Below are 14,890 nucleotides of genomic sequence, written 5' to 3'. Positions count from 1 at the left end.
ATTTACATTATATTCATAACAGCAGCAAAATTACAGTTATGAAGTAACAACTAAAGTAATTTTATGATCAGGGTCACCACAACATGAGGAACTGTATTAAAGGGTCGTGGCATTAGGAAGGTTGAGAACCACTGGTAGACACCCTCTAGCTAGAGCTCCAGTGGAGGCATAGACTCCCTGTGTTCCAGGGGTGATTTCATGGAAGCTGAGGGGGAGCTAAAGAACAGACAAGTTGACATTGCCCCAGAGCAAGGCTAGTCTCCTGAGAAGCCAACCTGTCCACCCCCAGCCTCTGCTATCTGGAACCGCCTGAGCTCTGCATCTGCCTCCTGCAGCTCCTAAACACCTGGCCCTTCAGCCCACCAGTTCCAGGAAAATACCTGCATTAAAGGGGCTATCACCCCAACCCCTCACTTCAGCTGTGTCTGCCCTCATATGAGGACCTCATCCCTCAGCTCACTGAGGAAAGAGGAGCCACAGCCAAGTCTCCCCCAGTCACCTATGGGCCCCTTCTGTCCCTGGCTGTCTCCTTCCCTTGCTGCCCCTGGACTGACCCAATATCAGAGACTGTTTTCCTCTGGACCTCCTACCTGTGTCCTGTCCCGTAGAGTAGAGATCACAGGCTGAGGGCAAACACAGGTCTACCTGCCTGCACCCCACTGGGTGCTTACACAGCAGGCAGGTTGAGGGACTCAGACATAGGCACATATCCCCCTCTCATTTCCTCCCCTGAGGGCTCAGACTTGATGGGCTATGGACATAGAACCATGACCATTGTGTTCTCCAAGGCAATTGAAGACTTTCTTAAAGCAATTTCTTTTTTTTTTTTCAGCTCACTCTTAAAGCAATTTCAATTCAGTTTCCCCTGATGCCACTTATCTAGCCAGCAGATTTTAGAATCTGGGGTCAGAAGTAACTGTATATCCCAGAAGTAACTGGGATGAGAAAACGAAATACAGGCTGGGCGTGGTGGCTCAAGCCTATATTCCTACCATTTTGGGAGGCAATAGTGGGAGGATCAGTTGAGCTCAAGAGTTCGAGACCAGCCTGAGCAAGAGTAAGACCCCCATCTCTAATAAAAATAGAAAAATTAGCTAGGTATGGTGAGCATCTATAGTCCCAGCTATTTGGGAGGCTGAGGCAGGAGGATCACTTCAGCCCAGAAGTTTGAGGTTGTCTGATGAGGTGGCACTATACCAAGGGTGACAAAGTGAGACTGTCTCAAAAAATAAAAACAAAACAACGTCAGGTATAGTGGCCCATCCATACCTGTGGAGGCTGAGGCAGGAGGATTGCTTAAAGCCAGGAGTTCAAGGCTGTAGTGAGCTATGGTCATGACACCACTCCTCCAGCCTGGGCAACAGAGCAAGACCCTGTCTAAAAAACCCTGCAGACTCCCTCGAGTGTCCTTCCCCTCCAGGTACTGCCCAATTCCTCAACCACACTTTGGCATATGTGTCTCCAGATTTCTCCATGCCCCTCTCCCTCCCTCTCTTCCTCCCACTCATACCTGTCTTTGTGTCCCCACCATTGCACTGAAACAGCTGTCCGGGTCATCCTGCCTCAGCTTTCTGGCCCTCCTGCAGCAGCACCCAGCACCATCAGGGCTGCTTTTCTTTCTCAGTTCCTTCTCTTTCTTTTTTTTTTTTTTGTAGAGACAGAGTCTCACTTTATGGCCCTTGGTAGAGTGCCGTGGCCTCACACAGCTCACAGCAACCTCCAACTCCTGGGCTTAAGCGATTCTCTTGCCTCAGCCTCCTGAGTAGCTGGGACTACAGGTGCCCGCCACAATGTCTGGCTATTTTTTTGGTTGCAGTTTGGCCGGGGCCAGGTTTGAACTCACCACCCTCCGTATATGGGGCCGGCGCCTTACCGAGTGAGCCACAGGCGCCGCCCTCAGTTCCTTCTCTTTCTGCACCTTGCCTCTGACCCAGCGCTGAACGCTGGCCTGCCCAGAACTTTCCTCCTTTGCTCCCTACCAGCCATGGCTGACTGTCACATTTCACATATCCTATCCCTGAGCCCAGTACTTCTATGTGCCACAGCTTCTTTAGGCCTTCTTCCACCCATGGCTAATAGATGAAGTTCAGGAAATAAAGAGCCCCATCACAGGGGCTCCAGATCTGGGAGTCAACCTGACTTGTCCAAATCTGAACCATGAGCAAGTTTGCTGACTTTACCTTCACTATAGAGCTCACATCTGGCCATATTGAACCTCCAGTCTGCTCCATCATCTGGCCTTCCGTCTCCTTCCTTCCCCACCATTGGAGGTGGAGAATGGATTATTGGCTTCCCCCACACTTAAAAAATCTCAACCCCCAGCTCGGTGCCTATAGCACAGTGGTTACAGAGCTGGCCACATGCACTGAGGGTGGCAGGTTCGAACCCGGTCCAGGCCAGCTAAACAACAATGACAACTGCAACAAAAAATAGCCTGGTGTTGTGGCAGGTGCCTGTAGTCCCAGCTACTTGGGAGGCTGAGGCAAGAGAATCGCGTAAGCCTAAGAGTTTGAGGTTGCTGTGAGCTGTGATGCCACAGCACTCACTGAGGACACAAAGTGAGACTATCTTAAAAAAAAAAAAAAAAGATGTAGACAGTGCCATCACCCCCCTGGCAATTCCTCTTCGCCCTTTTTTAGTCTAGCCTTCTGACCCCACCACTGGACTATACCGAGGGTGACATAGTGAGGCTCTGTCTCAAAAAAAAAAGAAAAGAAAAAATTCCAACCCCCCTGTTGTAGCTTGGGGAGGGTGAGGGAGTAGGTTGCATAACCTGCTGCCACTGCCCCCCACTCCCTACTTCTTGTCTCTTTTTATACCTCCTGCTCCCTGGGAATACTGCTGGCCAGCTCTGCAGTCCAGGAAAGCCCTGTGTCCATGTCCCCCACCCCAGCTCTTGTCATGGCTCATTCCATCCTTTAGGTCTCAGAGGCCATCTATGTCACGCCATCTAAAGTAGGTTTCTGCTCTCTTTCTTTCTCCTCCTGGTCCCTAACTCTGTAGCGGAGCCTTTTTCCTCCCTCTTACTGTTCTGTCTGGGTCCTGTCCCTGAGAGTGAACTGTGTGTGTCCTTCACCAGCACCGCACCCAATGTAGTAGGTGCTCAGTAACCCTGTGAAGTGTTGAAGGCAGACCCAGATCTCCATGGATAGCTCCAGACGCATTGCAAGCCAACAGTACCCTTTTCTCTGCCCTCCATCTTCCACTCCCACCCAGGCTTCCAGCCATGTTAAGGGCACCCCAGCAAGATATTCCTAATTCCCTTCTCATATGTCACTGCATCCCTCTGGTCTGCTGCAGCCTAGCTACCCTAGCCTTCCTTGGACCCTGGGCAAGTGCTGCTCCTGCATCTTGCAGTCAGCAGCTTTCCCTCAAGTCACTTGCCTATTATAAGCCTCTTGGGGAGCTTGCCACTCTGACCAGCATTCCCAGCCCCTCCCAACACTTCTCCCAGCCCCTCCCAACACTTCTGCAGCTGTGCTGGGTGGGGAGATACTGTTCCTATGCCCTCCATCTATGAGTGAAGACTTGTCATGTCTGGAATGGTCACTTACTTGTGGAGCTCTGGATCAGCCTCACTGACTGGGTTCAACTACTGAATCAATTCCCTGATACTTCCTGATGTTCTAAGTGGATCCCGAGTCCATACATCCCATGCCTTTTCCTTTCCTTCAGTATTTCCTTTCTATCTGTGGGAGCATAGCATGAGACAGCATACTGGTAATGCTGGGGGTACTGGGGGAGAGGACATAGTCTCCACTTGCCCTTTCTCTCTTGGGGGTATCTCCAGGCCCTACAGGTGAGTGGGAGGATGTCCCTTTGGTATTCAACTAACACAGCATTAAACCTTCTCTCAAATTACAATCTTTTTCTACTGAGGAAAGATCCCGGCTCTTATAAGGGTAGCCAGGAGGACGAGAAGCCTCTGCCCTGCAGAGGACCAACAGGGTCCTACTATGCTCAGGATGGACACCCTGCTTTGCCCTCCCCTCCACTCCATACTATAGTCAGAATCTAGCATTGGGCAGGAGTCTGAGGACTCTTGGCTTGCTGATTCTATTGGACCAGCAGACTCTTGGGCAGGAAGTTTCCTGGGGCTGCCCTCCCGTCAAGCCCTTCTGCCCTCTGACCATGGTTCCAGCTTCTGAGCTGAGAAATCCTTAGTGGACAGACTAAACCACTGACCAAAATGGTCTTAGAATGAATGTAATAGGGCTGGCCCAAAACTTCCCCACCATATCTACCTCCAGGTTCTGCTCCACTGAAATCTCATTACCTGCCACCTGTGGAATTCTGGCTAGTGATGCTAAGGTCTTCCAGGTAGCTTGTCACCTCCTAACTATCACTAGCTGTTCTGTGTCCTCCACAACCTCCCCACCCATGGCTCTCCTTCTTGCAGGTCTCCTGTCCTAATCAGGACCCTCCAGCCTACTATCCTGGGCTGACAAGGCCTGAGGTGCTACTTCAAGCCACCCTTCCCACCAGCTCTAGCTCCACCCAGGAAGGTAGATGCAGTGGGTGCAAGGAGGGAATAGAGAGGCCCAGGACACCACTTTGAGGCAAGACCTCCAGCCTCTTTGGATCTCTGACCATTTTTATCTACAAAACAATGACGTTGGAATGGGGTTTTTGTAGCTAGAAAATTCCATGAATTTTTAGTTTCAAACTGAAATAATCTTCCTGATCAGCCATCTTTTCCTATTGTCCTTATTTCTCTGTTATTTGTACATTCATCCAGGCATGACTTTTCCGAGTGCAAATGTAAGGTTTCTTTAAAATGTGAAACCATGAGAAGGTATAGGAAAAGAAGTAGCAATTGTAGGCTAAAAGAAATATATTCACATTTTATTTGGTGAGTACTTTTCCCCACCAGATTTGTAGCCATTTATTAGTTTGACACACAATTTATTGAATCTGATACAATTATTTTTAAGCTTAATAATTTTAGCTGGTCAATTGAGTAATGCATGGGAAAGACAGTAATAATTTGTGGATAAACAAATTTATTTTTCTTCAAATTTTTAAAGAATGAAAAGTCTTGGAATTGTTTCAAAACATTGAGTTTTTTTCCACTCTGGCTTTTTCCACTTTTACCTCAAGGTCATCCCCTTTGCTTTCGTCTAATTAGTCATTTGTCTTGTCAGTTGTTCCTTCAAAAGGGCTCTCAAGTGGGTCCATTTCTTACCTCTACCCACAGGGAGCAAACAGCAGCCCATCACCCACACTACAATCCACATGGCCTTTCTTTCGTTTAAGAAAAAAAAGATGCTCAAACCAGATCCCAAGGAACACAGGTCTCTGGGTCCTTCCAAGCACTGTGAAATCAAACAATGGCCGGGGGTCTTTTCTCTATCTGCAAGGAGTGGGGCAAGAGGGTTATATTAGTAGTTTTCAATTTAAACTTCTCCTCTCTTGGTTAAAAATCACTACCACCACACTCAGTAACTTAGTGCTTCCAGAAAAGCTCAGAAACTGCAGAGAGGCATGCTGGTCTAGGGAGCAAGCCCTTTTTTGCAGAGTCCACCTCTCAAATGGGCCTGGTGTTGTGGGGGAGCCCGTGGAAGTGCATAGAGACCCTGTGACATGCAGCTGTGACCCAGTCTTGGGGGTGAATCTGGAGATGGAGGGTGAGCCTTGCCTGGGGCCATTGGTGCTGCTGGTGGCGTAGAGGAAGCAAAGTCACTCTCTACTGCCAGGGGACAGTGAGGTCACCAAGGAGGGGAGAGAGTTCTGATGACATCTGAACACCTGAGTGGACCCAAGTGAACTTATAGCTGGACCACTCAGGACTCCTTCTAGGTAAACCAAGCTAATCCCTTTTTGTTCTGAGTGGGATGTGGGTCATTTGGTCTTTTTTTTTTTTTTTTGGCATAACTGTTCCCTAAATTGTATGATTTGAAATTAATATATTGGGTTGAGTGTGGAGGCTCACACCTGTAATCCCAGCACTTTGGGAGGCCAAGGAAGGTGGATCACTTGAGGCCCAGCATTGGGGGTTGCAGTGAGCTAGGATGATACCAGTGCACTTTGGCCCCGGCAATAGAGGGAGACTCTCAGAAAAGTAAAACAAACAACAAACCCAAAAGAAATCAAAAAGAAATTAATACATCAATATTTCTCTGTGCTTCCTCAAAGGGCCCTGTGATTTTCAACAGTTCCACATAGCGATTTCACAGGATCCCCTGATTCTGGGACTCCCCCTCTATCAGGTAGCCCTCAGGCTTCAGTGGGAGATAGGACCCTTTCTCCAGCTCCAGGTTTCCTGGCCTCTAAGTCCCCCTGGCCCTCAAATCTCACCCAGACGTGCAGCCCTTCACCATTTACTGTCTCCTCACTGCCTTGGCAGTTCTTTAGGGATTAATCTTCCTTCTTGGATGTTTCTGGAAATACAAGCACAGGAACTCCTTTAAGGTGCAGGGTGTGGAGGCAGCCTGCTCAGGGAAAGCCTTGTGAGCACAGGGATAGTGCTGCCAACTCCTGCCTAGCTCTCATCTACCAGGCCCTCCTGGTGCAGTCTGCATTTGGTTTGTATGTGACTAATTGATCACACGGAACTTCCAAACCCAAAACCACCATCCCATTCGCCTAAAGCCACTTAGGAGGCTGCACCTACCTCCCCTGGGTCAGCTCTTCCCTTGTCAGATCTGTGAATGCGGCACGTAGCCGGGTCCTTACGGACCCCCCTGTGGGGGGTTGGGGTGGCTCACAGATCCCTCTCCCACCCTTGTCTGGGGAAAGGCTGGGGAAGGCGCGTGGCATGTGAGCCAGCAGGAGCCCGGGGAGCTCCGGGGTGGTCCGCCAGAAAGCCACGCCCACTGCGGCGGGACCTGCTGGGCGAGTTGAAGCCGGACTGCACGGGACAGTTGGTACTTTGTGTTGGTTCGTTACTCTAGAGCCCCGAGATTTCATCAAACCAACCCCCTTACTACTTGCGATTCCAAATTTGAGTGCCCGTGAGAGGTTGTAACGCGGGCAAGGGTAGCGGCTTTACTACCGGCGCCAGTTACTGGACCCTTCTGCGCCTGGTGTGACTCAGGAGTACCTCGTGCAGACTTTACCGCGCGGAAACGAACCGATCAGCCTGTAAAGGCTTGGTTCCTACTGTACCCGGCCTGGCAACCAAGCACTGCGGTCAAAGACAAGGGCGAGGGACAAGGGAACCCCGGGAGACCTCTGTGCTCACGCGGCTCCTCGAGGCCCTCCCCGAGCGCCCAGCCTTCAATCCAACGTGATTTCTTCATAGGAATTTTATTCTCTGTGGGCCACTCTGGGGTCTGGGTCGGGGAGTGTGAGCTCCAAGGACTCCTCCCCCACTAGCTCTGGGAAAGGAGCTACCGGTGTGTGTGTGTAGGGCGCCTTATCAAATCCACTTCAGGGACACCAGGAGACGGTCTACAGGACAGCCAAAGAATGACTGGAGGCCTTGCTTGTTCAGTGATAGTTTATTGGTCCTTAGCATTACATCTCAATTACCAAGGTAAATTCACATACACAACTGTAGGTAAAAACATGTAAAATAATATAAAAATAAATTGAAAGCTACTTTTATATATTTACTGAATTAAGTAGTGTAATAAATACTATAATAAGCAAAAAGCTTCAATCACACAATTCAGTTTCACTGAAGTTACAGTAGTGTTTGTAAATATGAGTTTTAAAATTTAAGTTACAAATATTAAACACTGAAAAACTAGTATAAAAGTGAATTTTGGCACATAAGTGAGCTCTTGTCATTAGTATTTGACACCTTGGGACAAGGAAGAAACCTCTTCTCACCTAGAGGTACAACTACCCAACTAAGTCAGCAACATGGCTGGAACACTTAATAGTTTACAGTCTTTGAGTTTATGTTTCCCTTTTGAGAAGCTCAAAGAGCAACCCAGAGCTTATTACTGTGCAAAAATTCTCCAAAATCCTATTAGAATTTAGGAGGGAACTTTTTCTTGTAATCTGAAGGGCCCAGTGTCTAGGCCTCAGTTCAGAGAGTCCCCCCTTCTCCCCTCCCCACCCCCAGGGTTCAGAGGAGCCAGCTCTCCTTCTTGCCAATGGCTCCTTCCAAGGTTAATCCTGTTTTGCCAATTTCTGCCTCCTTCCAGTCAGGAAAAAAAAAAAAAAAGAGAGAGAGAAAAATTCCATATCAAAGTATAAAATAACCCATAACTTCAGTGACTTCAATATTATCACATACACTCTGGGTGATATAAAACCGAAGCAGCTAACAGGAAGTTGGCAAAAAGCATGTAAGCCCCTGGAGGACTCTGCCTCCCCTAGGAACCCATGCTAGATGCCTTTGCTGGGTCCCTGTACCCATTTCTGCGGTCAACAGCTAAAACACAGTGTCATGGCCTTTCCCCTGCAGACAGCCTAAGACCTGGCTCCCCACCTGAACGCTGTCTGGAGGGAATCAAGTGGATGCTAACCTTCACAGTCAGAACACAGAGAGAGGCCGGGCAGGTTCTGGAAGGAGGCTTCCTCTGGCCATAGTCTTCAAAGAGCTCACGCAGTGCGCTAGTGTGCCTCTTTACCAGGGGCAGAGCAAGTGTGCCCTCCCAGGAATGCCCTTTTGCCAATGTGCCCCTTCGCACTCTGGAATAGGCTGAAGAACATCTATAGAAGTCTCAGCCAGCTTTGCCATTTTGGCTTTAACACTCCTTAATGTTTTAACTTTTTTCAATCACAGTTTCATATTCAAGTTGAGGTAATCACAGTTGTTCCTCCAAGAGGAGAGGAACTCGGACAGTAGGGCGGGTTGGTGAGAAAGCATTTCTATGGAAAATGTTCAGAAACCACAACCATCACTAAGTACAGCCCTGTGTGGTATAAACTCACCCACATGGGCAGGCTCTGACCCCTCTTTAAAAACTCTTCTGTGCAGCAGCCAGACTGCCAGGCCAGGGAAGCCAGGAAATGGTTCAAGCTCCTAGATCCAGAGCTTTCTTTTAAAACATCATAGTAACCCACCTGGAGGATATGGCCTATGGTTATCATCCCCACCCACCCCATCCCTTTTCTAAGGCTGCTCAAGTTTGAGTTTTTAAAAAGAGCTCAGTAGAGCTAAAGGAAGCTACAGTAACTCACTGCTTATTAATCAATTGCACTTAAGATCTATGTTATTGATTCTGAAGCAGAGGCAGCCCCTTCATGGGCCCTGGCCTCTGGCCAGCCAGAGTCAGGGACTCCCAGACTAAGGCTCCACAGTGGGGCCTTTGTCACCAGTGGCTTTGGAGCTGGGACTGGAGCACATGGGACTTTTCAGAAGGCTTTCTTGATGCAAGATTTCTCATTCAATGGTATTTGGAGTTTTGTTCATTTGGCTTCAAATACAATTTTTTTCCTAGTACATTTTATTGACAAGCCCTTGACAACTGCCTTGCTACTTGCATGCTGACCATGTCATGTGCTCCATCCTCTCTCCCCTCTGTGCCAGGGGCCTTTCTCAAAAACTCCTCTACATTACTAGAAACTTTGCTGGTTTCACCTATGTGCTTCTTCTAAGGCATGCAAAAAAAATAAGTAAAATTCAGAAAATACTTAACATCTTACTTAACATCTAGGTGGCCGAGGCACTGAAGTCCTAATAGATATCACCTACATATCAGTGCCTATGACCCTCCCCCAACTCCTCAGATTAATTATGAAGGTCAGCATGAGACACACTTGTATTTCCCCCGTTTTACAATGCCATTGGAAGGAATTCTAACTTGGGTATTGGAATTTTTTCAAATTCCTGGTCCTTGGAAGCCAAATGAGCCCAGGGCTAGCAATAATGCACGAGATTCCTGAAGTTTGTAGCTGAAAACCTGGCCTTCCTGGAAAGGCTGGGTACAGTAGACTAACTACTCACAAGTGATCAAACCGTAGGCCTGACACTTAACAGATGCGGGATGCTCCCCTCCACAGTGAGATGAAGGCTTTCTGGGGGCTTGGTAAGCAGGTTCGTGTTTGAACCTGAATCAGAGAAACTCAAGTGATTCCACAAGAGAGCTCAAGAACCAAGCACAAGGAGTTCAACTCAAGAGCCACATACTTCTGGAAGACATACTTTTCCTTCGGTTTAGTCCATAAGGGGAATTCCTTCATTTCAGAATAAGCTGTTGCCTTCAGCCTAAGCTGTGGGCTCTCTGAGCTGGGCTTATGCTATTCTCCTCATGACTAGGCTGGGGGTTAGTAGCAAGCTCCTCAATGGAAGGGGCCCAAGCAGGGGAGGCAGGCATTCCACTGGAGATGACAGCTCTCTTAGGGGCAGCATCTGAGGCCTGTGGTGGCCTGGCCACAGTTTGGGAAGCCAAGGTTCCTTCTAATTCCCAGCAGCTCCTCTGTGTAATCCAAACACTTCTCCCCACCCCACAAAGTACCTCAAGAGCCCAGAGGAGATACTGTTATCAGAGACCCAGAGCTCCTAGACTGCCAACTGCACACTCAGGGCAGTCTCAGTTTGCTCATCCTTGAGGAAACCCTGCCCCCCAATCAGTGGTACAGGGGATGCTCTTCAGCATTGAAGAGAGAATAAAAATAACATGCATTCAAGCCAGCACACAGAGGCCAAAGACAACAAAGACAGACCCCTCTGGGAGGGGCCTCTAGGAAGGCTCCAGGAGACACCCGTTCGTCCATCTCCAGGGTACACATTCTGTAGGACGTATGGGCTCAGCCTTCCTCTAGGGCTTCTGCTCAAAGAGGTCATGATACTCCTGTTGGTCCAGCTCCTGGTTATACTTCTCAATTTCTCGGTTGGCTTCTTCCAGGTAGTCATTCATGAACTGGTCCATGACTGGCGTCTCATTAAGGAATAGAGCTCTAAGCCTGGAGGACACCAAAGCAGCGCCTGCCTGGCCTGCACAGGGGGTATCTGATGGGCTCTGGGTATATAACTAATAGTATGATAGCTAATTGGCATAAGGCCCTTCCTTAATGACATGTTAGAATTGAACCCTTCAGCTTTCATTAGCACACAGCAGTGCCCCAAGATTCCCATCCTGCCCTTTGCATCTCTGTACAAATTAGCTGAGCCAATCAGGCTGCCCCAACTTGTAAATCATAATCCTGATGATCACAGAATTTAGAATCTCATTACAATTGCATTCAAACTCTACCACAGAGTAGTATCAGCAATCGTTCAAGAACAGAGAAATCTAATTTTAACGACATTAAAAGGGAAAAACGAAAAGTCTGCCCCTGTGATTGCTCCAGCGCTCGGCTGCTGTGGCTCTACAGACAGGCTCACATATACCCCTAGCCTGGCTGCCCCAGATTCCATACAGGGACCAAACTGTTTTAAGGATACGTGGGTGAAAATCAGTCTTGTCACCAAAGTAGTTAACAAATTGGGTGCCATTATAGAAGTAGCCTGCTGGAAGTGGGTCCAAGTGACGTTTCACCTGTGGGAAAAAAGATTCCTGTAAGAATTATTATTATTATTTTTTGAGACAGAGTATCACCTTGGTAGAGTGCCGTGGCAGCACAGCTCACAGCAACCACAAACTCTTGGGCTTAAGTGATTCTCTTGCCTCAGCCTCCCAAGTATGGGACTACAGGTGCCTCCCACAATGCCCGGCTATTTTTTGGTTGCAGTTGTCATTGTTGCTTAGCTGGCCGGGGCTAGGTTCAAACCCGGCAGCCTCAGTGTATATGGCCAGTGCCATAACAACTGTGCTATGGGTGCTGAGCCTCCTGTAAGAATTATTATTTACTACTTTTTTTTTTTTTTTTTGTGATTTTTGGCCGGGGCTGGGTTTGAACCCACCACCTCCGGCATATGGGACCAGCGCCCTACTCCATGAGCCACAGGCGCTGCCCTATTTACTACTTTCTATCACTCACTTACTCATTAAAAACATAAATAAGTCTATTACCTTAGCAAACCAGCCAGGGAATTAACACCCTCCAGTGACCCTTTCAGGCTCACAGTGGGGCTGGTTTGATAACACACGCTTTACTGGCTGTCTCCCCTTCCCTTCCCTTCCCATTTCCCTACTTAGTGTCATCCAGAATCACTTCCCAAATAAGTGATCTGTACTCAAATCCTCATACAAGGTTCCCCAGAACGGGGAACATGCAATTTAGGAGGTGCCTCCATATCCCTGCCAGGAGCACCCAGTGCTATCTAGGCCCATAGGAGCTGGTTAGGAAGGGGTACTCTTTAAGTCCAGTTTAGGGACTCTTGGAGTCCCAGAATACTCTCTTTCCCCACCTGCTCATTAGTAGGATGGTGACACAGCCCTTCTGGGACCTGGACTCTGTGTCCCTTTTAGTCTTTTGTCCCCAGGGCCCTCAGGAAGAGGCCACAGTAGACATGGCAATTAGGGCATAGGCTGGCAGTCAGCCTGGAGGCTGGGGGAACCCATTAAGGGGCCTCTCAACTGGCCTTAGGATTCTACAACCTTCCCATGAGCAGCTTCTAGGTCTAGAATTATTTTCCCTGGGCCCTAGTTGGTTTACCTTAGACAGAGGTCTTCTGCAGTTGCTTCAGCAGGGTTGTTCCTCCCATAGATATTGGCTCTTTTTGATCTCATGCCCAGGTTACACCAAAGGCTACCTCACCCCTGCTCAGTGAGACTGTTAAGGCTAGAATTCTGTACTGAGCTTCCCTCTGTGGCCTGAGAGAAGCAAGATTTATAGCATGTGCTAATAGCTCCCTCACTTGGGAAATCCAAAAGATGGCGCTACATAAGCCTAGGAAGAAAGCCTTGGGTAACAGAGGGAAGCCCAGGGCGAGGCACTCACATGTATGTTCCTGATCTCCTGTTGGGTCAGCATCCCCCTGGTCTTCAGTGCTTTCCTCTGAGGCTTCTGTGTAGAGATGTAGGGTAGGTCAGGTCCCAAAAATGCTGATGGAGCTCATGGGCAGATGAGGGCTTAAGGATCTGGCAGTTGGTGACATGAGTATAATCCCAGTGAGGGGGGATGCATACACACTGCCATGGTCTGGATATAATATCCTGCCTGTCCGCCCCTTGAGAAGACCACTTTCCCACACCAGAGCCTTGTGAGCCAGTGGGAAACAGGCTGCAGAGGATAGCCCAGTGTTTTTTCAAATGGGCATAGTCTTGTCTCTTTGCAGATTCTTGTCCCTAAGCCCCATCAATGACAAACATGCAGATAAAGGGACAGCCCAAGGTCCCACAGTCAAGCACCATTTAGGAGCTTATTAGGTGAGGCAGCCCATGCCTCAGTATAAGGACAGGTCTCACTGAACATTTGCAAAAGACCCAGGCCCCAGCCAACTCTATTCCCAGAGTTCTAGGATGAGCTAAACCTCTAAGGCTGTGTGAAGAGCCTTAGCACCCAAAGCTTGCAGACAGCATGGGCTCAGAGCAGATAACATACTATTTCTGCCTAGTGGTTGCCCTAAGTGACTTTCTCCCACCGCAAAGTGTCCCTGAAAGTGCTGGCTGAGCCTGTGAGAGGCAGGCCATTGGGAAGGCATCAGGGAGGCAGTAGAAGGGCTTCTCAGGGCCAGTAGAGGCTCTGAGATATGCGGGTCACAGCAGTGCCAACTTTGGGCTTCCAAAACCACCTGCTTAGCTGACTGCCGCAGCCAGTCCTTGATGCTGTCCTCCTTTAGAGAGCAGCCAATGAACACGAGGTAGCACTCCTGCTGCCCGCTGCTGTCTTGAGGTGTGCTTCTGGAATCAGGTGGTGGTGTGGGTCCCTCCAAAACCGGCATGATGCTCAGGGAGTTGGCCAGAGTATTGTGGCAGACCTCCATGGTCCTCTCAGAGTCTGCAAAGGGAGCACATGTTAGTCCCTGAGACCCTGCCCCTAAGGGAAAAGGCTACACCAAGACTATAACAATGCGGACAGCTGAGACAGATTCATGAGAAAACACAGGAGGGAGAATGACAAGACTGGTGGCAACTGAGAAAGAATGGAGTAAGAGAGAAAGGAGCAAAAGAAATTTCCAGTTTGGCTGATTTGGGTGATCAGTAGATACTATTAATCTAGAAAGGAACAAAAGATGATGAGGTATGTAGGGGGAGAAGGAGCTTGACTCTGCACCTGTGGCATTTGAAAGACTGTACGACCCTAACTATTCACATGATCACTGGTGGTAGCTAGAGTCACCCCTGTGGAAGATATGGGTGAGGAGAAGCAAAGAAAGCCCCCTTGGTAGAGGTGAGGGGTTCTCAGCAGAGGCCTGAGAGGCCATGGGAGGAGGACATGGCCTATAGCACAACAGAGCTGCAGAAAGGTCCTGTAGATGGGAACAGCAGTGGTGAGTCTAGGCCATATGCTGAGGAGCTGGGGGCCAGGAGTGTCTGGAGACACAAGAAGGGGACAAGAGCCTCCCAAAAGGCAGGATGAAGAAAAGGGTCCAGAACAAAGGTTAACCCTGAATAAGGGGTCAGCAGTAGGTCTAAATGAAGAAAAGGAGGTGATGGGTGAGAGGGAAAGCAAAGACACCAAGACCTCTAAAGCAGGCAGGGGCTGGCTGCTGGAGCCAGAGGGCAGGGAGCTGGGTAAACTTTAGATTTGACAACATAAATTAAACAAAAGTTATGGAGATTCTTTTATGCAGGTTTTGCCATTTAATCCTCCCATCTGAACCATTATGACCTCATACCTAAACCCCAATGGCTCCCCACTGCAGACACTAATGGCTGCCTACCTAACCTCTCCTTCTCCTCTAATACCAAGCCCCACATGGGCGATGGGTCTAGGAAGGCAAGACAACTCAATCCTGGCCAATGAGAGAAGTTGGCTGAAAAAATGGGGCTAGGAGCTCCGGAGAACGGTATCTGCACTGACAAAGACACCCACAGGAAGAGACAGCTTCTCACTGGGGGATGTAGTGTCTGGCCTTGACACCCAGACCTGCAGTACCATCTAGCAACCACGAGGGGCAGGAAATTTGGGACAAGCTAACACACCAAGAATGAAAGGATGAACA

General features: G+C 48.9%; 1 protein-coding gene across 3 annotated transcripts in view; it reads right to left on the bottom strand.

Moving 5' to 3' along the window:
- Positions 1 to 8,545: 8,545 nt before the first annotated feature.
- The window catches only part of DNAAF9 (dynein axonemal assembly factor 9), a 171,709-nt gene continuing 165,364 nt past the window's right edge, over positions 8,546 to 14,890 (bottom strand). For all 3 annotated transcript variants that reach the window (XM_053573869.1, XM_053573870.1, XM_053573871.1), the window contains exons 34-37: positions 13,517 to 13,722; positions 12,724 to 12,789; positions 11,285 to 11,378; positions 8,546 to 10,771 (exon numbers count right to left, since the gene is read on the bottom strand). In XM_053573869.1, the coding sequence (XP_053429844.1) occupies positions 10,659 to 10,771; positions 11,285 to 11,378; positions 12,724 to 12,789; positions 13,517 to 13,722 (479 nt within the window). In that variant the 3' untranslated portion in view covers positions 8,546 to 10,658. The remainder of the gene's footprint in view (positions 10,772 to 11,284; positions 11,379 to 12,723; positions 12,790 to 13,516; positions 13,723 to 14,890) is intronic.

The sequence above is a fragment of the Nycticebus coucang genome, chromosome 21 (assembly GCF_027406575.1).
Source record: "Nycticebus coucang isolate mNycCou1 chromosome 21, mNycCou1.pri, whole genome shotgun sequence".
NCBI classification, from domain to species: Eukaryota; Metazoa; Chordata; class Mammalia; order Primates; family Lorisidae; genus Nycticebus; species Nycticebus coucang.
This window is presented reverse-complemented; position numbering and strand designations above follow the sequence as displayed.